The sequence below is a fragment of the Odocoileus virginianus genome, chromosome 2, assembly GCF_023699985.2.
Source record: "Odocoileus virginianus isolate 20LAN1187 ecotype Illinois chromosome 2, Ovbor_1.2, whole genome shotgun sequence".
Classification (NCBI taxonomy): Eukaryota; Metazoa; Chordata; class Mammalia; order Artiodactyla; family Cervidae; genus Odocoileus; species Odocoileus virginianus.
Genome location: NC_069675.1, coordinates 99364710 through 99390470, shown reverse-complemented (window position 1 = coordinate 99390470; position 25761 = coordinate 99364710). Strand labels below are relative to the sequence as shown.

Genomic DNA, 25761 nt, shown 5'->3' with positions numbered 1-25761 from the left:
TTCTTTATCTGAAATTCCTGTTTTTCTGGGCATCCTGCATGTTCTTTGGCAGCCTTAACCCTCCTTGGTCTCTACCACAGCATCTCATTTTCTCATCTTGGTGGCAGTTGCTAGGATACAAAATTGCTGATTTGGTATCTGAATTTCCCTGAAGGCCCCCCAGCACAGGTACAGAGGTGGGGATGGGAGCTTTGGGGAAATGCAGGTCTGGCCTCCAGGTGTTGTCAGAGCCAGGCAGAGGTGCAAGTGACATCACCGTTGTCACATAACATACAACACTCTCTCTCCTTGGAAGAAAAGTTATGAGCAACCTAGACAGCATATTCAAAAGCAGAGACATTACTTTGCCAACAAAGGTCCACCTAGTCAAAGCTATGGTTTTTCCAGTGGTCATGTATGGATGTGAGAGTCGAACCATAAAGAAAGCTGAGAGCCGAAGAATGGATGCTTTGACCTGTGATGTTGGAGAAGACTCTTGAGAGTCCCTTGGACTGCAAGGAGATCCAACCAGTCCATCCTAAAGGAGATCAGTCCTGGGTGTTCATTGGAAGGACTGATGCTGAAGCTGAAACTCCAATACTTTGGCCACCTGATACGAAGAGCTGACTCATTGGAAAAGACCCTGATGCTGGGAAAGATTGAAGGCAGGAGGAGAAGAGGCCGACAGAGGATGAGATGGATGGATGACATCACCGACTCAATGGACATGAGTTTGAGTAAACTCCGGGAACTGGTGATGGACAGGGAGGCCTGGCATGCTGCAGTCCATGGGGTCACAGAGAGTTGAACGCGACTGGGCGACTGAACTGAACCTGAGACACCACTTGTAGCAGCGCTTTATCCTTGTTACCGGATGCTGCTGGACCGCGGAGAGCAGGCTGTGCCACAGGGCGTGGGCCTCAGTGTCCCCGCCGCGAAGGCAAGACTGGCCGGGGTGGGGACAGTGGCCGGGTGACAGCGGCCCGCAGGACCGGGCGTCCGCTCCGCGCCCGCAGCTCCCGGATCCAGCCGCCCAGCGCCCCCTGGCGGCCGCCTGCCGTGCGCCCCGCTGGCCAGGCCTCGGTGCTACACCAACGGCGGTCCCCTCGCTCCCCTTCCGGCGCTCGCCTTTCTCGGCCCCGGGCCGGCCCTCAGAGACATTCCCGGCTTCTTTCAACCCGACCCGGGGCCTCCAGCCGCGTACGCTGCTCACCAGGGCGGCGGCCCTTCTCCTTAGCAGTCGAGGAGGCCCGCCCTGCTCCCGGCTGTGCGGAACCAGAGGCGAAGGCCCGGTTTCCAGCCCGGCTGGGTAGAGAGCCAGCACTTCCTGGAAACCGGCGCCCACGTGAGGGGGACGCGTGCCGGGCGGCTTCCGGGGTCCAGGCGGGCAGAACCAGGCTCGGGGGCCGGGATGGTGAAGGCGCGGCGGCCGGCCGCCGCGCGCGCCCCGCGTGCCCCGGGTGCCCCGCGTGCCCCAGCACCTGAAGCCGGGCCCGTCAGGAAGCCAAGGCGGAAGAAGAGAGTCTGGAGGAACAAAGCGCGAGAAGCCGGCGGGACGCTGGGGGACGACCCCGGAGTGGTCGCGGTGCGACCCCCAAAGGCTCCGGAGGACTTTTCCCCAAACTGGAAGGCGTTGCAGGAGGCAAGGCCGCGAGGGCCCTGCGGGCGGAGAGGGGGACAGTGTATGGGTCCCGGGGGGCGCGGGCTGGAGTGGACGCGGGGAGCAGAGCCGCTCGCAGGGGCCGGAGTGCGTGGGGTGCGGAACAGCAGAGGCTCTATGCACAGGGTCCTGCTGACAGTTCAGTTCAGTCGCTCAGTCGTGCCCGACTCTTCGCGACCCCGTGGACACCGGGCCTCCCTGTCTGTCACCAACTCCCAGAGTTCACTCAAACTCATGTCCATCCAATGGGTGATGCCATCCAACTATCTCATCCACTTTCGTCCCCTTCTCCTCCTGCCTTCAATCCCTCCCAGCATCAGGGTCTTTTTCAACGACTCAAGTCTTCGCATGAGGTAGCCAGAGTATTGGAGCTTCAGCTTCAGCATCAGTCCTTCCAATGAACACCCAGGACTGATCTCCTTTAGGATGGACTGGTTGGATCTCCTTGCAGTCCAAGGGACTCTCAAGAGTCTTCTCCAACACCATAGTTCAGAAGCATCCATTTTTCAGCGCTCAGCTTTCTTTGTGGTTCAACTCTCACATCCACATATACTGGAAAAACCATAGCTTGACCATATGGACATTTGTAGGCAAAGTAACATCTCTACTGTTTAATATGCTATCTAGGTTTGTCATATCTTTCCTTCCAAGGAGTAAGTGTCTTTTAATTTTGTGTCTGCAGTCACCATCTTCAGTGATTTTGGAGCTCCAAAAAATAGTCTGTCACTGTTTCCACTATTACCCCATCTATTTGCCATGAAATTCTGGTAACACTGGGCCCTTAATCCGTGACCACTGCCGCTGATCACTGAGCACTTCAAATGTGCTTCAGACACTGTTGGACGAGATGAGCTGTATGTGTTCATATTTAACCTGAGAACAACTCAGATCTTTTATCATCTGCATTTTACAGATGAGGAAATGGGTCTGAAAGGTTAAGTAGGTTGCAGCCAGGTCAGCAGAACCAGGAGTCAGACCCCACACCCCAATCCCCCACCAACTCCCTGCTTGTAATGTCACGTTATACTTCCTTGCCTTTCTGGGCCATCAGTGGGCCAAGACTTACTTGCAGTTTACTTACCGGTCAGTATCTCCTGAGTGCTGTTTGTCGGCTGTGCTTCGCTTGTAAATTGTCTCCGCCTCTGCCGAACTTGGCTGCTGCTGTTTCTGCTGCTTTCTGGACGAGGAGACTGGGAGGGGTCAAGGGACGGGGCCCAGGGTCACACAGCCGGCTCCTGGGCCGCGGTTGCACAGGGCTGGGCGGGCGTTGGCGCTGTTTGCTGCTGCTGAGCCTCACCGTGTCTCTGCAGCCGCTCCTGAGAGCTCTCCCGGAACCTCAGAGTGGGTGCGGGGGACAGCAGAGAAGGGCTTCTGAGACTGTTAACCTGCGCCTTAAGGGGGGAGTCCAGATCATTCTCCCATCCTGACACACAGACCGTGGAATTCCCTCGGGCAGGCCCAGGGATCTCGGACATGCTTAGCTGTGACTCTCCTCTTTCTCACAAGAAAGTAAAGCAAAAAGAAGCGAGCAGAGGGATGGATATTTATTGTGGGAAAAAACTCCACGTTTCCTCTAATTTGTACAAGAAAGGCAGTTCTCCTGTTCTTTAAACATTACGGGAACAGGTGGGTAGGAACCGCCTCCTCGCTCAGCTGGTTGCCACATAGCAGGGTCTTAACTGACGGCGCAGGGCTGGGAGACCTCAGCCCTCCCTGGAGGGGAGCAGGGGCATGGCTGTCTCTTCCTGAGACCCTCACAGCAGGAGCAAACCAAGAAATCTGACCGAGGAAGTGGCCCCCGTGTGCCAACTCTGAAGCAGTTAACGCTAAAATAACTGTGAATGTGGGAACAAGTTGCTTTTAGACACATACACGCTTTTTTTTCAGCCTTCAGTGTGTGATTTCTAAATTACAATGTTATGTATTTTGTTTTGGGTTCTCTTAGCTGCTGAAACAAAGATCACAGACCCCACAAGAGCCTCTACTTCCCTCTCAAACGGATTCCAAAAAGCAGCCCCAGCGGGTCCAACAGAACAGAAACTGGATTTCAGATAAAGCAAAGAGAGAGGCGATGGGGATGGAAAACACAGACCCCGAGGCCAAAGGGGCCTCCGGGCCCTCGGGTTTGCTGACGAGCAGGAAGGCAGCGGTGCAGCCCGAGGAGAAAGGGGCCAGGAAGAGGACCGGTGCTGACGTGTCTCCGCAGCAAGGCGGCATCAAGCAGAAGAAGCGGAAAGCTGGGGAGCCTACTGCCCCACTGCCTCCAGCCCCGCCCACCGAGTACGTACCGCGCGACGTGGTGATGGACGCGGCCTCCCCGGCCACCCTGTGCCTAAGCTGGACTCAGCCTCCTCCCCAGTCACGGCGACTGAGGCCTCTCTCCCTAAGGAGGCTGAGGCTGGGGGCCCCTCTGTCACCTTCCTTGGGGCTGTGGGTTTCTTTGTGGGTAATTCAGGTAATTTAGAATTAACCTAGGGTAAGTCTATTCCCCTAGAAGGTAGGCGTAGCGGAGGCTGACGCTGTCCCATAGCTGCTGTATTTCCAGGGCCCGGAACAGGGCTTGGCACCTCATGGGCCCCCAGGAAAGACGTGTGGAATGAATGAACACCAAAGCCAGAAAAACTTGAGTTCAAAACCGATGCCCGTGTCTTGCCAGTTGGGTGGTTTGGGGCAGGTTCCTGAGGCGCCCTGAGCCGCAGCGTGGTCACCTGCGCTGGGTCTGTAATTCTCCCGTGCCGCCCCGGTGCCAGGCACTTACTCAGCAAAGCCTGGGTGTCGCCCACCCAGGAGCCCAGTCAGCAGCTGCCTCTCAGTGGCTGGGGGTGCTGCCCAGGGGGTGGCTGGGCAGTCCGCCTGGCTGCATGTCACCGGGGGTTGAGGACGCAGTGGCTGAAGGTTTCGGGAAGCAGCGTTTGAGGGCCTGCCGTATGTCCCAGTGCCAGGCACCCTCTTAGGAAAGAGCGGTCCCCGCTGGGCCCTCCATCGAGAAGGGGCAGCCGAGGGGAGGGGACGGACAACGCACTGAAGTTGTTTCCGTGATTCCTGCCGTGTGGTCGGGATCAGTCCCGCGAGGGCAGAGCCTGTTGGGGCAGAGGCCAGAGGGCCTTCCGGTCGGCCAGTGCATCTCGGAGGAGAGGACTCAGCGGCTATGCATCCCAGCCTGGGCGTCCCTGTCTGCGGGCTCGGCATGGGGACGCCGCGGGCACCAAGGGGTGTCGTGAGTCTCCGTTCTCCTGGCAGCGTGTTCATCCGTGGTTCCCAAATGCCTGGTAGCTGTTTGTTTTGTCATTGAGAAGAAAATGTTGGCAGCCGTTACACCTGAGTAGGGTAGAGGTGTATTTCTGTTTCCTGTTCTTTGTGTTTCTCTGTGGTTCCAAAATTCTAGCTGTAGAGTGTATTTTTAATCAGACGTTGAAGGTGATCACTGTGGCCGGCGGCCAGGCACGTGGGCCTGAGCGCCCTCGAGCGGGCCACACCTGCCACTGTGCCCAGCCCGTCCTCCCCTGTCTTTTAGAGACGACATCTGGTTTGACGATGTTGATCCAGCAGACATCGAAGCGGCCATTGGCCCGGAGGCAGCCAGCATAGCGAGGAAGCAGCTGGGTCAGAGCGAGAGCAGTGTCACGCTGGTGAAGGAGCGGGCCTTCGGCGGGTACGCAGGCCCCATGGGGCGTGCTCAGCCTTGGGGGGCCGGCGGGGTCTTCAGGGCAGGCGCCTCGGTGTCTGGCTGAGTCCGGTCCTCGGCATGTTGCTGAGTGGCGGAGCTGGATCCCAGGTCCCGCGGGGTTAACCTGGAGCCTTGGTTCCCCCCCAGGCTGACTAAAGCCTTAGCCATGGACTGCGAGATGGTGGGCGTGGGCCCCAAGGGGGAGGAGAGCATCGTGGCCCGCGTGTCCCTGGTGAACCAGCACGGGAGGTGCGTGTACGACAAGCACGTGAAGCCAACCCAGCCAGTGACCGACTACAGGACCGCGGTCAGCGGGGTCCAGCCTGCGGACCTGGCGCAGGGTGGGTGGCTGAGCCGGGCACGTCCCCGGGAGCCTGGCGGGCTTTGTGTTGGCCTGGCTGCCTCTCGGTCACCTGACCTGCAGCCGGGCCAGCGTTCCCGAACTGCAGTGTCACTGGGCAGCAGGGATGGAGCGGGCGTCGGAGGAAGAAGGCCGCTGGGAGGTGCAGATGGGCCTGGGGAGGTGGGTCAGGCGGCAGGGGCTCCCGTGAAGGGGGGCGAGCAGCGGGAGGCCTGGCCTGGCCAGGGCGGGTTCTCGCAGTTTCCCTCAGCTTCCCTGCGGCCGCAGCGTTGGGGGGGTGGGCAGTGGTGAGCCGGAGGTGTCCCATCTTGGGACACACCCAGGGGGCTGGTCTGTAGAGTCTGCCCTTGGACGAGCTGTGCTCAGGGGACCTGAGATCTGGCCTGGAGGGATCCTGAGGACAGGAGCTTGAGGCAGCAGCCCCCCCACCTCCTCTGGGCGTGTGGTCTCTGCCATCCACGCCTCTTGGGTCCTCGAGGACGGCCCACGAGGCCGCCCGGCCGCTCCTCGGCCGCAGGCTCTGCCAGTGCTGCCTGGGCCGGGTGGGCAGCCCCAGGGCACAAGCAGGGTTGGCGCCCCCTTCTGAGAGCCTGACCCACCCAGGACCCCAGGTCTGACAGGGCAGGAGCGCTCGCTCTCAGCACAGCACTGAAACCCCTTCTGTGTGTTGGTCCAGGAGAAGAGTTTGAAGTTGTTCAGAGGGAAGTCGCGGACCTGCTCAAGGGCCGGATTCTGGTCGGACATGCGCTGCACAACGACCTCAAGGTGTTGGCCTGTGCCTACGCCGTGCGCAGTGAGAGCCAGGACGACGCTGCCGCCCCGCCCAGGGACAGCCCCCGCTCCTCAGGGCAGAGCCCCTACCCGGGCAGGGGCACCCTGATCCCTGTTCCCTCGAGACCCCAGGCAGCCCCCGTCTCAGAGGCTGGCCTCTGACAGCCAGCACGGTGGGCGGCAGGCCAGCTCCCAGGGTCCCTTCCTGCCCCCGAGGGTGGGGCTCGGCCTGTGCACAGCAGGTCTCTGCCGCGGGCCCGCAGTGGCCCACTCGTTGGGATGGGAAGCTTGGGGCAGCAAGTGCTCTCAGCTCGGAGGCCCCAGGGCTCAGGCTCCCCCTTCAGCCCCTGCGCCCTCCCCGCCCTGGTAACCTGAGCAGACTTGCTCTTCACCCTCTCCTGGGCCTGTCTCAAGGTTGCGGGGGGACCCGTTTCATCCCTGACACCGTGTGTGTATGTGAGACAAACTCAAATACAGGACAAACGGTCACGGGTTCCTTGGTGACTGAGTCTCTACTTTCCCCACCTTTAAGGCTGTGTCTCCGTCCGTGCGTTCTCTCTGCTGAGCATCCCCTGTCCCGCGACAGTCGCCCCCGGGAGCTCAGGCTCGCATCAGTGCCTCGTCCTGTCTGTGTGTGTGAGGTGTGGGATTCTGAGAAAGGGGCACCTTTCTGCAGACAAACACCAAAACGCCTGTCACACCTTCCTCCTCCAGGCACTGTTTCTGGGCCACCCGAAGAGGAAGATCCGGGACACTCAGAAGTACAAGCCTTTCAGGACCCAAGTGAAGGTACCTGAGACCATGTGGCTCTGAAAGCCTGGTTCACCTGGTCATGGGTTCTGGTCCCTGGAGGCTGGCTTCCTGGTTAAAGGTGTTTAGGTTTGGTTTGGTTTGGTTTTCCCTTTTAACCTTTAAAACTAAGAGGAGGGACTTTCCTACTTGTCCAGTGGTTGGGACGTGGCGCTTCCATTGCTGGGGGTCCAGGTTCAGTCCCTGGTCAGGAAACTGAGATCCTGCATGCTGCATGGTTCAGCCAAAAAAAAAAAAACAGTGAAAAAATAAACGAGAGTCACAAGGAGAATTAGACGTTTAGAAAGGAAAAGTAACCTTAGAGAAAAAAGACTTGGCCAACCCAAAGTTCGTGCTGCTGAGGTCAGTGAGTCCACTCTCCTCTGATCACACCCCCAGCTGTGGGTCGGAAGGCACATGTGTGTTCCAGAGGCAGAGGCCCCCGGTGCCAATGATGCACAGTCCCTCCTGGGTCCTCGGTGGGCCACCCCCCTGCCCAGACCCCACCCAAATGTGATGACGTGCTCCCCTCTCCCTGGCAGAGCGGACGGCCATCTCTGAAGCTGCTTGCAGAGAGAATCCTGGGGATTCAGGTGCAGCAGGCGGAGCACTGTTCCGTAAGTGCATCCTGGGTGACAGGCCTCCAGATGCCGGGTGGGTGACGGGTGATGGGCCTCCGGGTTGGGGGCCGTGCTGAGCTCGTGGGCAAGGCGCAGTGTCACCCGATGTTGGCACACGCACTTCACACCAGATGCTCCTGGTGCGCTGTAGTTGGAGAGAAAGGCCCATCTAGATCGCAGGCCCCCAAGGGCTGAGGGTGAGGCTCTGGGCCCGAAGAGCCTGGCCCTCTGGGCGTCAGTCAGGGCCCGCGCCCCTCCCATCTGCCTTCCAAGTCGTGTGGCGTCCAGGGCCCCTCGTGAGCCAGCACGCCTGTCCCTCCCCGTCTGTGGGGTCCTTCCCCCCTGCCCGAGTGGGGGCTGCGTCCCTGGACCCCTGCTTTCATCTGTGGTCATTGTCACCCCACGTCTGGCAGCAGGACTCAGGAGCTGCGGGATGGGGGGTGGGGGGGGCAGGTGGCCGCACCAGTCACCGGCAGGATGGCCGTGGTGACGCCCCACATCCCCCAGGTCCAGGACGCACAGGCGGCAATGAGGCTGTATGTCCTGGTGAAGAGGGACTGGGAGAGCCTCTCCGGGGACAGGCGGCCCCCCGCCCCCGAGGCCGGCAGCCAGGACACCTAGCAGGACCCCGCCCCGAGCCACCCTTGCGCCTGCGGGAGCTGCGACCACGCCAGACGACGGATGGAGCTCCTAGAGCCGCGGGCGGTTTTCAGAAACAGTGGCGCGTAGCGTGCATGCCGCTGAGCTGAGCGTCTTGTCTGGTTGTGGCGTCCGAGCCTCTCCTGCACAAGGGGCCGGGCGGCTGTCCCTGGGGCTCCCCGGGCCAGGGTGCTAAGCACCCGCTTGTCTGCCGGGTCTTTGTCACCTGTCTGAGGGGGGCCTTTCCCCTCACTGCCGTGGCAACGGAAAGAAAGGGACTCCGCGGACTTGGGCATGGACCACACGGTTGCCCCAGCGCAGCCTCGTTAAGGGGTTTTCTCTGCCACCCGGACACTTGGAGGGATCTCCTGAGGCTGGGGTTCCGCTCACCCCACCTGTGCATACCTGCTATATTTAAATGCCAGGTTAGAGCCCGCAGCAGGCAGGGGGGCTCGGGCTGCCCAGTGCGGTTTTCCCGGAGGTGGGTGCCCCCCGACCCAGACGGACATGTGAGCTCAGGCGCCTGCAGCGCTCCGCCCGGCCCGGGGTGCGGGATCGCTGAGGGGAGCATGCAGCGCCCCAGGCTGTGCTGAGCCCCTGCCAGCCGTGGGAAAAGTCTGAAGCCACCACGAAGGTTGTGTGACATAAACGCATGTTTTTACTTGAGCTGCACCTTGTGGAGGCCCGTGCCTGAGAGGACGGCTGGGTCCCACCTCTTCTGACCCCGCTCCCCCAGGAGACGCCTGTGGCACTGGGCGCCCCGTCAGGTACAGGTCGAGGAGGAGAGGAGGCCAGGGTGGTGCCTACCGGCCACCCTCAGAGCTGGACTGGGCGGCCGCCTCCAGTCTGCGGAGCACGCTGGCTGCGTAAGAAACGAGCTCCTGCAAGAAGGCGGCGGTCGGCTGCTGTGGACAGTCTCTGGGCGTGCGCCGAGGGCACCGCCCCTGCCCCGTGGGGTGTCCTGCAGCCCCGGCGGGGCCGTGTGCTGAGGCAGGGAGGGCCCACCAGCACTCACCAGGCTGGAGGTGAAGCGTCCGTGGATCTCCGCAACCAGGGGCTGGATGCCGCTGGATGCCAGCTCAGACAGGATCTCCTCTGCGGGCAGAGGGGGTCCTGAGGCCGGCTCGACAGGCCCAGGCCCCCACCCTTCGGGGCTCAGTGAGATCCCTGGGACTCAGGAGCTCCGTGCTTGGCCCAGCGTGTTCCTGCCCTCCCCCCCCCCCCCCACCAGACGGCCACGAGCCGGGGCCCTCACTGTACGCGGCCAGGTGGGCCAGCAGCAGGCACATGCTCTCCACCACCTCCGGGTCGTCGCGGTGCAGCTGGTACGTCTCCAGGATGAGGTCCAGGCCGCTGCCGCTCTCCCTGGGCATCACCACCTGCAGGGCTGCCAGCTCTGAGGGAAGGTAGGGGTCATTCCCTGATAGGTGGGCCTGAGGGTCCTCCAGCAGATGGAGGACAGCCATGCTGAGTTTTTGGGGTTGTTGAGAGCCCAGAGCGCTGTGGGCAGCAAGCGTCGGCCAGCTGAGGACACCACGGTGGCCTCGGGGACTTCAGCAGTCAGGCCTTGACCACTCTGCACCTCTGGGGTGTTCTTCGGCAGAGGGCACCGGTCTCTCCACCCCTGCCGTCTCCCAGGATGGAGGAGGGAGTGTGCCCCCACGCGAGGAGGCCTGTCAAGGCAGGTTAGACCCAGCTCCTGATGCCATGTGGTCATCAGGTCCCCTGGAGTTCTGAGGGAGGCGGACACCCCAAGGCATCGATAGATCCTCGAAGGCAGCAAAGCCAAGGCTCTCCCCAGGACTCTGACTCGCGTCTGGCTCACTGGGTTCTGACGACCCAGCTCCTGTGTGCTGAGCCTCGAGCCTTTTGCTCTCAGGGCTCCAGGCCCTGTCTCCTCCCAGTTTGACGGGATCCCAGAGGGAGTGGGGGCAGGCCTGCAGCCTAGGTTGTCTCCATCAGAAAGGGAAGACCCTGCCCCACTCCAGAGCTTCTCCAGGAGTGAGGGTCACCCCGTCTAGCCTGTGCACCCCAGGGGCCTGGACCTCACAGGCTGAACCACCCTGATGCAGCGGGCAGCCTTGGCCTGACTCCAGGCCCCAAGAGTCTCTAGAGGGCTGTGGCCCCGGGTCGGGCGCAGAGCCTGGCCAGGGGCTGAGTGACAGGTGGGGTTCAGGCTTGTCAGCTCTGCTGATTTCAGAGCCGCACCTGGAGGAGCACCTCTGCTCACACCAAGCGTGTTGGGCAGGAGAGGTGGTCACGACACAGGGTCAGCGTGGGTGCAGAGGACGCCTGCATGCTGGGACTGGGTGTTTCCCTGCTTTGCGAGTGTGCATGGGTTTCGGTCTGTGGGCCATCAGCAGGCTTCGCTGGGAAGCCCACCCCCCACCTCTGAGCAGCAGCCCCGTTGAGCCCAGGCTCACCGGACACCTTGGCGAGGCTGGCCAGCCCGCGGTAGGCGTTGTTCAGCAGCAGGACTCGGTCCTGGTACAGCTGCACGCTCTGCAAGAGGAGGTCCGCCACCTCCGCACACTCCTGCTCCTGGATGCAGCCTGGGGAGGGGCCGGCACGCCTGTGTCCAGAGGCCTGGCCAGCCCTCCGGCCCTCGGCCCCCAGCTGCTCACCCAGCAAGGACAGCAGCCACAGAACCGAACAGCCAGCTTCAGCCATCTCTGCATCCTTGGGGAAGGTGGCCAGCACCTCAGCGACAAGAGCCGGGGCTCTCTCCAAGGGGGCCTTGTTCACGATGACAGCTGCAACGGGACGAAGTGAGGAGGGGTCGCCTGTGTCCCGGCGTGGGGAGAAGTACCTGCTGTGTGTGTGGCCCCCGCCCCCGCCTGCCACGGGGACAGCAAGAGCTGCGGGGTTCGAGGCCTGCCGTCCGAGGTGGGGAGATGGGAGGGCTGACTCCAGCCTGCCGAGCAAGTCTGGACAGGCATCGGACCCCAAGGGGAGGCTTGGGGCATCTTGCACCCAGCTGTGCTCAGGGCCTCCAAGGCTGGGAGATCTCTTCTCCTTGGGAAAATGACTGTCCAGGTGCTGGAGGGCTGGGACCTGGAGAGGGAGCCATTCAGCTGGCGGGGGTCCCCATTTCTGAATCAAAAGTCAGAGAGAGGTCGCCCGGTGCTAGAGCCAGTGTGTGAGACCAGGGTGGCCCCTGATGGCCGAGCAGAGGGCCTCCCGGGTGGGCGGGTGGGGGCCCAGGGTCGGGGTCTGCCCCTTCTCCCAGCTCGGGTGGTCAGGGGGCAGCGGGGTGGGGGGGTGGCTCACTCACTGCCCACCAGCAGGGCCCAGAGCAGGCTCAGGCCGTGGATGCAGATGTCCCTGTTCCTGGGGACGCCGTCCAGGTGCTGCAGGATGTCCTCGAACAGCCCGGCCCTCTGCAGCTCGTCTGTGGCCAGTCCTGTGGGTGGGCCGGGAAGTGAGGCCGCGGGGAGCCCCTCCCCAAGAGGCCTTCCCTGAGGGCCCCTCCCTTCTCTCCTGACCTCGGGCACGATGATCTCAACGCATAGCCTGCTCTGGGCCAGCCTCGCGCCCAGCGTGGGACTCGGAAACAAATGGGTACTGTTGGACCAACCCTGGGCCACCGTTCCAGCAGCTGGCGTCCCATTACTGGGCTCGGACCAGCCTCGGGGCCTCTCTTCCAAGGTGCTTTCGCTCGGGTGGTGAGCAGACGTGGCCAAGTGGCCCTGACTTAGACCTGTCGTCCCAGCGTGAGGACGCCTGGCAGCCCTTTCCACTCTCTGCCGTGGGGTCAGTGGACTGTGGTGGGCTGGTTAGTGCGGGCAGGCTCCAGGTGAGGGTCCTGGGCTCTCTGGGGCCCCAGCTTTCTATTGCAGAGGTGAGTGGTTGGACAGGAGTCAACTCGGGTAAGGCCCTGGGGGGTGACCCTCTCCCGCACGCCACCCCTCGGCCAGGACTCGCAGGTGGCCATTGTGAGGTGAGGCGGAGGGGCCGGAGGGGCAGCAAGGGCAGGAACCTGAAGCCCATGGCGGTGCCGCTGCCTGGTAGGGCCCGTGTCCATGGGCAGAGGGACGCACGTGGGCGTGGGGCAGCCGGAAGCAATGTCTGTGCCCCCGTGGAGGGGCTGGGTGCCCCCCCCCGCCATGTGCCCAGTGCCCGAGAGTGGCACCCACCTTGGCTGGCCACGATGGTGAGCAGGCTGTAGACCACAACCAGGAGCTGCTCCTCCGCGGGGTGGCTCTGCAGGACGCTCAGCAGCACAGGGATGATGGTGCTGGCATTCGCTACTGTGGCCGCCGGGTCCTGGGCCAGCGCTGCGTGGGCCACAGGAGAGCAGGGTTTACCCCGGGCTGGAGGCAGGGCTCCGTGGTTGTGGGGAGGATGCTGAGGGCGGGGTGCAGAGCGGGTCCCCACAAGTGCTTGTGTGACCAAGTCAAGGACCGAGGGGCTGGGGGCCCTGCCAGGGTAGATATTTATCACGGAGTGGACATGCAAAGCATTATGTGGGAATTCAACCTAAATAGTAAAGTTCAGAGTAGTAATGAAATACTTCCAGTTTAAAAGCCAGGTATTTAAAGCTTTCTTTAAAGACTCCAGGAGGAGCCCAGACTGTCGGCACCAGCCTCTCTCACTGCCCCCTCAGCTGACCCCCTGGACACCCACACCTAGGACCCCGCCCAGCCTGCCTGGGGGGGGCGGGGTGGCCACACCACAGAGCCCCTCCACCCCATCCAGCTCCTCCTCTCTTGCCTGGAGACCAGCCAGAGCAGGGAGGAGCCGGCCCAGGGCCCCAGAGCAGGTCACAGGCAGGCCCCGGGTGCTGCCCCAGTCTCCTGGCCACGCTGTGCCATCCTGGGGTGGGGTTGGGTGGCAGCACGCCCAGAGGGTTGGACGCCAAGCGCAGACCTGGTTGGGGGGAGGGAGCCAACCCGGGCCCAGGGTGGGGGTGGGGGGTGGGGGGAGCCCACCCAGGCCCAGGGTGGGTGGGTGGGGCTGGGGGAGCCCACTTTGGCCCAGGGTGGGTTTGGGGGGCAGGGGGAGCCCACTTTGGCCCAGGGTGGGTTTGGGGGGGCAGGGGGAGCCCACCTTGGCTCAGGGTGGGTGGGTGGGGCGGGGGGAGCCCACCTTGGCCCATGGGGGGTGTGGCGGCCAGGGAGAGCCCAACTGGGCCCAGGGTGGGTGTGGGGGGCGGAGGGAGCCCCACCTTGGCCCAGGGTGCGCAGCAGCAGGGCGCAGGCACACAGCTGTATGTCCAGTATCCTCTGGTGCTGCTTCATGGTGGTGAGCAACACCTCCACCAGCTCCGCCGGCCACGGTAGACCTGGGGGTGGGGGGGAACAGGAGCAGGTGAGGGGAGGGGTGTGGGCCAGACCAGGGACCAGAACCCGCTGGGAGTCGGGGGCATCGCGTGTGGGCCCTGGGTGACCGAGCACCACCTGTCAGATATGCTGTAGCTGGCTTCCTATCCCAGCAGCTCTACAAGGCTGACCTTGTAGATGAGAACCCAGGTGGTGTGACTCCAGAGCGCCAGCGCCCTTGGCCGTGGCTGCCCTCAGAGGGGACGTCTGCAGTGCCTTAGGCTGCCGGCTCAGCGCCCGGGGACCTGTGCCGAGCACGGGGGTGGGGGGAGCAGGCTGTGGCAGCAGGGTCCAGGCCCAGCTGTGCCCCTTCCCACTGCCGTCCCCTCTCCTAGCCTGTGTCCTTGTGGTGAGAATGACAAGGTCAGAGGTGCTGGCGCCTGGGAGGCTGAGGGTCCCTTCAGAAGGGACCCAGCCCTGCCCTCCCCTTCCCCGGGAGCAGACTCTCCCTGCCCATGGGCTCTCCTGGCCACCGCCCAGCTCGGTGGGGTCGCGGGGAGGGAGGAGGGAAGGGGAACGACCGAGGAGAGGTCCCCGCGGCCTCAGGACCGGCTGGGGCTTGGCCTCCATGATATCTGCAGCCCGGCCACTGGGACAGCCTGCTATAGAAGGATGGACAGTGGGTGGATGGAGGGGGATAATGGACAATGGATGGAGGGGACGGATGGTGGCTGGCTGGATGGATGATAGACAAATGGACGGTGGATGGATGGTGGGTGGATGAGTGCGTGAATGTGATATTCAGGCTGGTGAGACAGGTTGAGTGCAGACATCTTCCAAAACCATGTTTTGGCAGAATTAATGGTATTATTAATATTAATAATCGATGGAGATGCACTCTTGAGAGGTGGGTAGGTTGGTACATCTATGCAGGCAGTGAGCAGCGTCTGTGAAAACATGAAGTACTCAGGCCTGCACATCTGGGGTCTTACTGTGCAGAAACGGACAGAGCGCACAAACGCCCTGAGGTGGTCTGTGTGACCTCGGTTATGATACCGGGAAATCAGCAGCCACTCAGATGCCTGACCAGAGGGACGGTGGAGAGGCGGGGTGTCTGTGTAGTGTCCATGAAAAGCAGGCGGAAAGAGGCCACAGGAGATGGTTCTGACCCCGAGCCACCCACCACCCTCGGCTCAGTAAGAGAAGTCCAGGCTCCTGCTCCCAGCATGTGGTGAAGCCTCGGATGCTGATGGGCCAGATGGCAGGGGCGTCCAGCGAGGCGCGCTGGAGGGGGCGGGGCTCCGCAGGGGCGGGGTGGAGCTGGGACGGGATGGGGGCGTGGGAGCTCTACCCAGCTGGTCTTCAGTCATCCTCAGGAGCCTCTTCAGGGCCCTGTGCTGGACTTCCGGGCGGCTGGAGAAGTTCTGCATGACCTCTGCAGGGGACAGGGCAGCGCGGGGAGGCCTCGGCTCAAGGCCCATCTGTGAGCCCCCCACCACACAGACACATGTGACCAGGCGTGGGGCCACGCCCTTATCCCCACCTCCTGGGCGGAGCCACCGAGCCAAAGTCCAGGGTCAGCCTCAGCGCCCACCCAGGAGGTTCAACTCGGGCGACTCCCTCCAGGCCACTCAGTCAGCGGGCGATGGGCTTCAACTGGACCCAGCTGTCCGCCTCCAAAGCCCATAACCACGAGACGGGGAGCCTGGGCAGCTAGGACCCAGGGGGTGCCCCTTCCCCAGAAAGGGAGGCACAGGTGGTCCACTGGGGGTAGGTGGGTGGGAGGGAGTCCCTTATCGTAGCCCAGGCGGGGGGCCACTGAAGGGGAGGAGGGAGTGAATGGCCCACCCATACCAGAGGCAGGGGGTGGGAGGGCAGAGCCAGGCCTGAACTGAAGGTGACCTGCAGACCCACCGTCCACCCGAGAGCAGAGGCGTGGCCCCGGCCAGAGCAGGCGGAGGGGTCTATTGAGCAGGGCCACGCTCGGGAGGGACGAGGGGCAAGCCCACCGGCCGCATGGGAGGAGCAGTCCCGGGGAACCCCAGCTTTATAAAGAGGCCACGGGGCCCCCCCGCGCCGGCCTCTGGGGCCCCCGTCGTCACCGAAGGTGCTGGCCACGTTGCTGTCGAGCAGCAAGTCGATGATGAACTCGGGCACCGCCTGCCGTTGTAGCACCAGGGCGATGCTGGAGGATCGGAAGTTGCTGCGCACGAAGGTGAAGTGAATCACGTCCCTGGGGAGGAGCAGAGAACCGCCGCCTGCGCCCGCACCCCGCTCGCTGGCAGCTGCGGGACCCCCACCTTCTGTGGGCGCTCACTTTGCAAGCACCTCTCACAGCGGGTGCCCCAGCTCGTCCTGTCCAGGAAGGACCCTGCACTTGCACCCGCGTGGACACCTCCGTCTATAATGTAGACCAAAAAAAACCCCCACAGTTCCAGGTTATGTTGAAATAAAGGTGAACATTCAGAACGCAGGATGGATCATTTTGTCCTTCTGACTTTAAAATACCTTAGAATTCAAACATGCTCCTGGGCCTGGGGCCATGCCCCTGTCGGTCCAGGACTCAAGAGACGTGGCCACAGTTTGGGACAGCCCAGCTTGGAGGAGCCACTGTCCGCGGATGAAGCGCTTTGTAGCATTGAAACCCCAAGTGGCCGCTGAGAGACTAAGAGGGGAAGATGGTGACAGCCAGAGCGAGATGGGACCCCGGAGCCTGAGCTCACCTGATGGTGACTCGCTCCGCTGGGTCGGCCTGAAGCATCAGAGGCAAGAGGGACTGGAAGGTTTCCGCGTCGGGGACCTTCCTCTTCTCCATGGTCCTCAGGACAACTCTCAGGCTGTCGGGGGAGCTCCGGATGTTCTTCCGCAGGTGCATGGCCTCCAGCGTCTAGGAGGAGAGAGGGCTGCTGTGTACTCTCCCAGCGGGAAGGAGGAGGCCTGACCCCAGGCAGAGGGAGCTGAGATGGCCACCGCTGTCAGGAAGGCATGGAGGCTACCTGTGCCCCGGAGTTCTGGTCCAAAGAAGAAATGCAGGTTTGGAGAAAAGCCCGTGGCCATCTCACTGGCCAGAGGGAGTTGGGGACAACCCCCCACCACGGCCGGGACCCCACGGCGGGCCGGTCAGCGCACTTGAGCTCGGTGGATCTTGTCCCCGAGGGGCTGCCGTGGGGGGCGGGTTGGCATGTTACCAGCATCGCCCCCACACAAGGGCCCAGCGGGGCGGAGTGCAGGGGGCTTCACATGGGGCACACCCATGGCAGGAGGATGCCATGGGGGGTGTGTGCCCCTCTCAGGGCCAAGGTGCGCTCCTGGGGGCTGAGGGGCGGGGGCAGGTGGGAGGCCCTCACGTCCAGGAAGGAGCAGCTGGCCATGTCCAAGATGATGCAGCCCAGGGACCAGATGTCGGATTTCTGGCTGAAGGAGAAGCTGAGGGCTTCAGGGGCCATCCAGGACTTCTGGAAGGGGTCTGTTGGCAGGAATGAGGCGGGGCATGTATGAGTCCTGGGCTCCCCGGGGAAGCAAGCAACTTGAAAATGGGCCCTTGGTCACTCTCCTCGGAGGAGGGAGAGACATGCTGTCTGAGGCCCCGGGTTAGTAAGATCCTGGCCTGCGAGGCTGGGGCCCACCAGGCCAGCTGTGTGCACCCCTGAGTCTCACAGTGGCTGCGGGAACAGGCAGACGGGGCATTTCCAGGAAGGCTGAGACCCACGTGCCCGTTCAGCATCTTGCCTCTACGTGTCCGGACCTCGAGGCAAAGCTCTAGGTGCCCTGCCCCAGTTTCTCAACTTGCAGCCCAAACGGGGAGCCAGAAGAGCAGGATCCCTGTCCAGCTCTCAGAGCCGGACCCGCCTCAGGCACCCCTCCCTTTCTGGACCCCCCACTGCCCAGACAGGGGTGGCTCCAAGAACCCCTGCCATCTATGCCGCCAGCAGACCCGCCCATTCACACACCTGCCCACCATTCATCCACCTGGATTGTTCACCCACTCATCTGTCAACCCATCCATCCATCCATCCATCTGTCCACCTGTCTGCATGTCCATCTACCCACCCACTCCCCGACCCACTCATCTGTCAACCCGTCCGTCCATCCACCTGTCCATCTGTCTGCATGTCATGTCCATCTACCACCCATTTGTTCAGCCTTCCAGAAGGGCAGCATGCCACCAGTGCCTGCCCGCCCAGGGCTCTGCCGTGTCTCGGGGAGAGCCGCCCTCTCCTCTCACCGCCCTGGTGGCTGTTAGGCTTGGAGCCCAGCTCCCTTTGCCCTGTGGTCTTTTCAGAGGATGGAAACGTCTCTCTGACTCCTCACCTCTACCATCTCCTGGGTTATTCTGAGGCTCAGTAAAGAAATCCAGCCCGAGGGGCTTCCCTGGTGGTGCAGTGGATGAGAACTAGCCTGCATTGCTGGGGATACCGGTTCAGTTTCTGGTCTGGGAAGACCCCACAGGCTGTGGAGCGACCGAGCCCGGGCACCACCACTGCAGAGCCCGAGTTCTGGAGCCTGCGAGTCGCAGCTCACGCAGCCTGCACGCTCCAGGGCCCGCAGGCCAAGCTACTGAAGCCCGTGTGCCTAGAGCCTGCGCCCTGCAACCAGAAGCCCCCGCAGTGCGAGGCCAGCACGCCGCGACTGGAGAGCAGCCCCCGCTGCCCGGAACTGGAGAAAGCCGGTGCAGCGGAGAAGACCCGCACAGCCACATAGAAATCAGGAAACGCAGCCAAGCTAGTGCCCAGCGCCCACCAGCCCTCCCCCCGCGCCTCCCTCCGCTTCCTTCCTGTGGAGACCTCCCTGCCCCCTCCATGAAGGTGAGCATTTTCTGAGTATCTTCGGGACCCTGCATGTGCCCCCCCCCCCCTTGGTTGTACCCCGCTCGGTTACAGCCAGGCAAGGGGGTCTCTGTGGAGTCCACAGAAGCCTGGGGTGGGGGGCGGTCTCTGGGGCCCTTCTGAGCAAAGAGAGGTTGCTGTTGCCTTGTTTCAGCTTCTAGAGTGGCCCCTGCCCTTGGACCCCCCCCTTGAGGGAATGGCCCTGCTGCTCCCAGCCACCTTCCTCCGCCCGGACGTTCCACTTGGCCTTGTCGGTCATGAGCGTGTTGGAGCTCAGATCCTGCAGTTTGCAGTGGTCGTTGCTGACGAGGGCAATGTTGGAGGGCTTGAGGTTCCTGCAACCGAGAGGCGTGCTCTTCCACCCGCTGCCCGGCAGGGCCACTTCTGCGGACCCTCCATTCCGGTCACACCTAGGGCCCCCATCCCTTCTCCCCCCGCCTCAGTAAATGCCCTATTGGGACCACTTTAAAAATACCGCTTCCTGTAAGCTAAGTACACTGTCACTTCAAACAGGGAAAACGAAGCAACTACAAGCAGGGAACCTGGCGATCGGCCTGCGGTCCCTCCACTGACAGCCTTCCAGCTCGTTTGGGGCCTGGCGTCCCATCAGTGACCTTAGCAGGATCGCGAGCGTTCCCTTTCTACGTCAGTTCACACGGTTTTCTCTCCTTCCGACGGTGGCTCTACGGCATGCAGCTGCACTGCTTCTGCAACGCCCAGGGTCAGCAGCTCGGCCTGGGCATGCCCAGAGGCCACGGATGCTGCTGTCTGCTTCTTTCCTTGCACTTTAGAACCTCCCACCCGGGGTGTGCCTGGGGAGGGTCGTGGAGGGGGTGGCACTCCCTCTGAGTCTGGGAGGTGCTCCTGGAGGAGCAGGGCCCACCCTCGTCCAGCTGCCCCTCCTTCCCGTGGGCCTGCCCCCCGCCCCCCCCCCCTCCGCCGCAGACGCTGCCCTGGGAGGCGCCACCCCCAGGAGGGGCCTGGCCACCCGCTAACCTGTGGATGATGTCCAAGTGGTGCAGGTAATCCAGCGCGTCCAGCACCTGGCCCAGCATGTTCTGCAGCCACTGGGGAGGAAGAGACGCCAGGATGGGGGGCCAGAAGGCGCCTGCCCTTCACAGGCAGCTCGGGGCCGCTCAGTGTAGCCCATGGGGTCAGGCCCATTCCCCCCCCGTGGGTCCAGATGAGCCTGAAGCCAGTGGCCGGCAGCTCAGAGCCAGTGCGGGAACTTCTGCTGCAGGCTGCTTGGGGGCCCTCAGGACAGCAAGACCTTGTCAGTTGCAAGGCCCTGGGTTCCAGCTCTACCTGCACCCCACCCCTCGAGAGTACCAGAGATGCTGAGTGTTCAGCTCTCACTTGGGACTTCCCTGCCCAGGTCATTAGCATGAAAAGAGCCCTGAGAACATTCTGGAAGCAGTTTGTGTCAGCAACAAGATCCATGTAGTTTCCAGGGCAGTGAGTTTCACACCGTGTTCCTTGAGAGACCCCACCCAGGGTGCCGGAGAGGGGCTGAGGGGGCAGGACCTTGGGCTTCCTCCTCCCACTGACCTCAGGCCCCTGAGTAGAGTGCCTCTGCTTTCCTTACTGGGGTTCTGAGAACATCCTGTGCTTGACAGGGTTCTCCTACAAACAGAAAGTTTGAAACCCACTCTGAGCCTGTCTCCAGGCCCACCTTGGGAGAGGAGCCGGCTGCCCCTCAGAACACCGCACCACCACCCACCCACCGCCAGCGGGGAGATGGTTCCCAGAGGCCCGCAGAACAGAGGTGTGTTCAGAGCAAAAGTCACGTGGTGTGGGTCACAGGCCTAAATGTGAAAGCGAGATAGATCCAGTCTGAGGACGACAGAGCAAAATATTGTCCTAATCCTGGGCCAAGAACAGCTTCCCCGAAGGCTCAGAAGGCACCAACCAGAGGAAACACTGATGAGCCGCAGCTCGTGACAACTGAGAAAGTGAGCCGGCAGCCGCAGACTAGGAGACGTTTGGACACCGTGTCCAGAACACAGACACAGCTCGTGTGAATCAACAAGACGGACGACCTCGCGTTTAAACGGGGAGGGGCCTGAATAGACACTACAGAAGATACCAACGGCCAAAAAGTGCTCACCGTGACCATGCTCGAAATCAGTGAACTGAAATGTGATGTTTAATTAAAACTAACAAGTCTGGGATGTCCCTGGCGGTCCTGTGGTTAGGACCCTGTGCGCCCAGCACTGGGGGTGTGGGTTTGATCCCTGGTCAGGAATGAGCTCCCATACGCCACAGCTAAAGATCCCGAGTGCCGCAGTGAAGACTGAAGACCCCGCGTGCTGCCATGAAGACCCGGCGCAGCCATGTGAAGAAACACTAACAGGAGGAGGACTGACATGCTGCAGCGCCGGCCGGACGCACAGCCCGAGGGCCACCGCTTGAGGGTCAGCACCAAGTTGACTAACCATCCCGGAAGCCCGGGGGGACGCTGGCCACAGCAGTGCATGCAGCCACGCTGTGACCCGGCAGCTCCACGGCGAGGGACTCCCCCAGGAAACGGATGTTTCGGTCCATCAGACACATGCCCCGCAGTGTTCGTGGTGGCCCTTGGTCACAACAGCCCCAAACTGGAAGCAATCCAAATGCTCACTGCCCTGGACCAGGTGCGTGACGGAGGTGCGGCCATCCAATGGAGCGGCACCTGGCTGTGGACAGGCACGCTCTCCTGACACACCCAGTTCAGTTCAGCCGCAAAGTCGTGTCCGACTCTCTGCGACCCCATGGACTGCAGCACGCCAGGCCTCCCTGTCCATCACCAGCTCCTGGAGCTTGCTCAAAGTCATGTCCATCCAGTCGGTGATGCCATCCAACCATCTCATCCTCTGTCGTCCCCTTCTCCTCCTGCCTTCAATCTTTCCCAGCATCAGGTCAGTTCTTTGCATCAGGTGGCCAAAGTATTGGAGCTTCAGCTTCAGCATCAGTCCTTCCAATAAATATTCAGCACTGATTTTATTGGAGCGTCAGCTTCAGCATCAGTCCTTCCAATAAACAATCAGGACTGATTTCCTTAAGGATTGACTGGTTTGATCTCCAAGGGACTCTCAAGTCTTCTCCAGCACCACAGTTCAAAAGCATCACCTGGTGTGAGTCAGGCGTGAGCCCCCTGACACACTCACAGGTGAGCAGATCTCAAAGTACCGGGATGAACAGGCGAAACCAGACACAGGCAAACGTCACGCTGTCTGAGCCCGTCTGCCGGAGCTTCAGGGACACGCAGGGGATCTCCGGAGGCGGCAGTCGAGCCTGGGCACTGGCTGGGGGTGTCTGGAGGACCAGGAGCACTCTGACCTCACGGGAGGCGGGGACAGAGTGTCCGCCCATGCAAAATGCAGCCCACTCTACAGAAAGATCTATGCACGTTACGGTAGGCAAATACCTTCATTCCTAAGCGTCAGAAGAACTGAGCCCGGGCCCCAGTGGTGCCCCGGTGCCCCTCTGCCCCCCGCTGTGGGGCCTCCCACGGTCCAGATGGGCCTCAGGCCTGGCATCCCTGACAGTCTGTCTTACCTCAGAGTCCATGGCTGTCTTTGCCGCCCTGTTCTTCTCAATGACATTCTGGAAGCTTTCCTTGTGGTACTCCATCACCAGGCAGAGGAACAGAGAGGAGATCTGCTGGGGACACAGCCCCTTAGCCGGGTCCCACCTGGACCCCTTAGCCAGGTGCCGAGTTCGGGCCCCTGGCAGCCCACGCCTGGGACCTCCTGGGCCATCACTGCTCCAGGACCTTCCTCCCCCGGGCCACCACCGGCGGTGGCTACGGCAGCACTGCCCCCATCCCCCAGGGTGGACACGGCCCATCACGAGTGGCTCCCCGCTCCTGCCCTACCCCTGTCTACACGAAGCCCCTTGGGCTTTTCTTAAAGGTGCGTGCGTCCGCCGCGGCACATGCAGGCCACAGCGCCTGGGGCCCTGGCACCTTCGTCCCTTAGGGTTCAGCTGAGACCCACTCCTCCCTGAGGGGCCTTGCCTGACGGGGCCCAGCAGCCCCCAGCTCAACCCCGTCTGGGGTGACTGGCAGGCAGGCCTCGGGGTCCCTGGAAAGACGAGGAGTCAGACGGCCACTGGGACCCAGCGCAGGGCTTAGGGGCTGCCAGGCCCAGACCTGAGAGACACTGGGTTGTTGCCAGCTGGTTTCTCCCAGCCTTCTCCTGGAAAGTGGGATAATGAGCCCCACGCAAAGGCTGTAGGGTCCCAGGTGAGATGCCACCCAGAAGCCCCTGCATGGCCCGGAGGGTGCAGAGCCAGGGGGAGCCTCGCAGAGGTCCTGCCATTGGTGCTCACGGGGTTACAATCAGCTGGGTGGGGGGCCCTCTGTGCCCACTGAGTCCGCGGGCAGGCTCTGACCCACCTCACTGTTCCACGTGATGAAGAGCTCCTGGTAGATGGAGATATGGGCGTGCTGAAGCTTCAGCAGCGGCATCAGCTGTGGACAAGGGCAGAGGAGGTGGTGGTGTGGGGAAGACCGCATCTCAGCCATGCTCCTCTGTCCAGGGCAGGGGCGGGGGTCCCGGGAGGGCGGGCGGCCTGGAGGTTAGGAGCCAGATGGCCCAGGGTGAGTCCTGTTTCCGGATGTGCTGGCTGTGCTGTATAACGGAGGGCAGGCTCCTCCACCTCTCAGGCGCCCAGCCCCATCTGGAAAGAGCAGTAGCCATGGTGTCTGCCTCGTGGGGTGTCGGGAGGACCAGGTGGGCCGATGCAGGCAGAATCCCTGGCACGTCGGAAACAAGCAGAGTCCGGGATGTCTGGAGAAGGGGGTGTGGCCAAAGGGAGGAGGGCACTGCTGTGCCTGGGCCCCCTGGCCCCCTGGCCTCCTGGCTGTGGGCACTAGAGGTCCCAGGCCCCTGCCCTCAGCTCCAAGTGCTTTGAAAACAAACACAGTTAGGCGGCAGAAGTGGCTCCCTTAGCAACTTGGAGCCTGATGGACAGCTGCTCATGATGGTGGGTTGGGTGTGAAAGGCAGTGGCCTAGCAGGATGTGGGAGAGAGTTGGGGGGAGTATGATGCTTGGGGGGTACAGGATGGCCCCCCACTTCTTTCTTCCATGAATGTGGCCTGGGTCCATCAGCGTGCCTCAGACACTCTGTGGACAGAATAGCTGCTGGTAAAGCTAAAAAGCTCGTGATTCCAGAAAGAAAAGCTACGGGTGGCCATTAGATGGGAGGGGAGACATTTAGTTTCGTGTAAAATTCAAGAGGGGCAGAGAAAACAGCTCAGAGCCTTTGCCCAGCAAACTGCAGTACACGCAGCTGTCTCTGCTCTTATCAATCAGGATGTCACCGTCAGTGCCCACTGGCAGACCTAAGGAATGTAAGAGTTTATGTTTTCTTTGTTAAACAATTCTCTATTTTCCAAACTTTCTGTTGTAACTGATACTTTCACAATTGAAGAAAAAGACCGATGGTTATTGGTAGAAGAGCCTAGGGACCTAGCCAACATTTAAAGGTAGTCTTCTTTGAGAACGTATATTCTAAGTTGTCGGTACCTGGATTTAGAAATAAATGTTTGGAGCACAGACTCCCTTCATGACCTGGGGCACCTGGCTCCACGGCACCAGCCAAGAGCTGGTCCTGACTCTCCAAGCCCCCAGCAGCCCACCCTTCACTCCACAGGCGGGTACAGAAGAGGCTCTGTGTGTCCTGTATCACGTCCTCTGGAGAGGTGGTCCCCAGAGAGTTACCTCCTCCAGGGCCTCGTCGGCCTGATGCTCATCAATGCACTCCACCTAGAGGCGCAGAGGAGAGCTCGGTCAGTCAAGACGCAGTGAACACCCCCATCAGGATCACTAGCAGCGCCATCACCACCACCACCACCAAGACCCCAGTCACTGCCATCATCACCACCACCACTATAACCACCACCATCACCACCATCAAGACCCCAGTCACTACTGTCATCACCACCACCACTATAACCACCACCATCACCACCATCAAGACCCCAGTCACTACCGTCATCACCACTATAATCACTGCCATCACCACCGCCATCACCACCATCAAGACCCCAGTCACTGCCGTCATCATCACCACCACTATAACCACCACCATCACCACCATCAAGACCCCAGTCACTACTGTCATCATCACCACCACTATAACCACCAGCATCACCACCACCAAGATCCCAGTCACTACCATCATCACCACCACCACTATAACCACCACCATAACCACCATCAAGACCCCAGTCACTACCGTCATCATCACCACCACTATAACCACCATCACCACCACCATCAAGATCCCAGTCACTACCTTCATCATCACCACCACTATAACCACCGCCATCACCACCATCAAGACCCCAGTCACTACCGTCATCATCACCACCACTATAACCACCACCATCACCACCATCAAGACCCCAGTCACTACTGTCATCATCACCACCACTATAACCACCAGCATCACCACCACCAAGATCCCAGTCACTACCATCATCACCACCACCACTATAACCACCACCATCATCACCATCAAGACCCCAGTCACTACCGTCATCATCACCACCACTATAACCACCATCACCACCACCATCAAGATCCCAGTCACTACCTTCATCATCACCACCACTATAACCACCGCCATCACCACCATCAAGACCCCAGTCACTACCGTCATCATCACCACCACTATAACCACCACCATCACCACCATCAAGACCCCAGTCACTACTGTCATCATCACCACCACTATAACAACCACCATCATCACCATCAAGATCCCAATCACTACCATCATCACCACTATAATCACTGCCATCACCACCGCCATCACCACCATCAAGACCCCAGTCACTGCCGTCATCATCACCACCACTATAACCACCACCATCACCACCATCAAGATCCCAGTCACTACTGTCATCATCACCACCACTATAATCACCACCATTACCAACGCCATCACCACCACTATAATCACCACCACCATCAAAATCACCATTACCACAATTCACTACCATCATCACCACCATTATTACCACCACCACCACCATTATTCACCAGGGGTGCCAAGCTCCTATCATTCGGGACCCACCACACAGCACCAGATGGGCCTGGAGAGGTTCTAAGGGATGGATCCAGAAATACTTTAAGCAGTGAGATCATCTTCACTCCTACTGCAAGGGTAAGTTTAGGACAGCCTGACACAAACCCCAG

At 61.4% G+C, this 25761-nt stretch overlaps 2 protein-coding genes across 13 annotated transcripts in view; one reads left to right on the top strand and one right to left on the bottom strand.

Moving 5' to 3' along the window:
• The first annotated feature begins 1296 nt into the window (after positions 1-1296).
• REXO4 (REX4 homolog, 3'-5' exonuclease) lies at positions 1297-9152 on the top strand. 3 transcript variants are annotated; one of them, XM_070455696.1, is made up of 8 exons: positions 1297-1621; positions 3585-3919; positions 5154-5291; positions 5454-5647; positions 6344-6460; positions 7153-7227; positions 7770-7844; positions 8355-9152. In XM_070455696.1, exons 1-8 carry the CDS (start codon positions 1391-1393, stop codon positions 8594-8596), a joined length of 1407 nt encoding a protein of 468 aa, XP_070311797.1. In that variant the 5' UTR covers positions 1297-1390; the 3' UTR covers positions 8597-9152. The 3 variants fall into 3 exon arrangements, with proteins under 3 accessions (XP_070311797.1, XP_070311803.1, XP_070311807.1); XM_070455702.1 differs by having other exon boundaries at positions 1300-1621; positions 6344-6432; positions 8355-8564; XM_070455706.1 differs by lacking the exon at positions 1297-1621 and adding an exon at positions 2502-2722.
• Positions 9122-25761, bottom strand: part of STKLD1 (serine/threonine kinase like domain containing 1) — a 24753-nt gene continuing 8113 nt past the window's right edge. For 2 of the 10 annotated variants that reach the window (XR_011483700.1, XR_011483691.1), the window contains 15 exons: positions 24280-24324; positions 22952-23026; positions 22111-22212; positions 19570-19640; positions 18793-18908; positions 17095-17213; positions 16471-16634; positions 15850-15980; positions 15099-15182; positions 13654-13770; positions 12623-12763; positions 11761-11889; positions 10910-11239; positions 9502-9882; positions 9279-9367 (listed from right to left, as the gene is read on the bottom strand). Coding sequence is in view for 3 of the 10 variants with exons in the window: in XM_070455663.1 (XP_070311764.1) it covers positions 9566-9882; positions 10910-11239; positions 11761-11889; positions 12623-12763; positions 13654-13770; positions 15099-15182; positions 15850-15980; positions 16471-16634; positions 17095-17213; positions 18793-18908; positions 19570-19640; positions 22111-22212; positions 22952-23127 (1997 nt within the window). In the remaining 7 variants the exon portion in view is untranslated. Of the gene's footprint in view, positions 9368-9466; positions 9883-10909; positions 11240-11760; positions 11890-12622; positions 12764-13653; positions 13771-15098; positions 15183-15849; positions 15981-16470; positions 16635-17094; positions 17214-18792; positions 18909-19569; positions 19641-22110; positions 22213-22951; positions 23128-24279; positions 24325-25761 lie in introns of those variants that run through there. The other 8 variants (XR_011483701.1, XR_011483694.1, XM_070455686.1 and 5 more) reach the window with 7 other exon arrangements.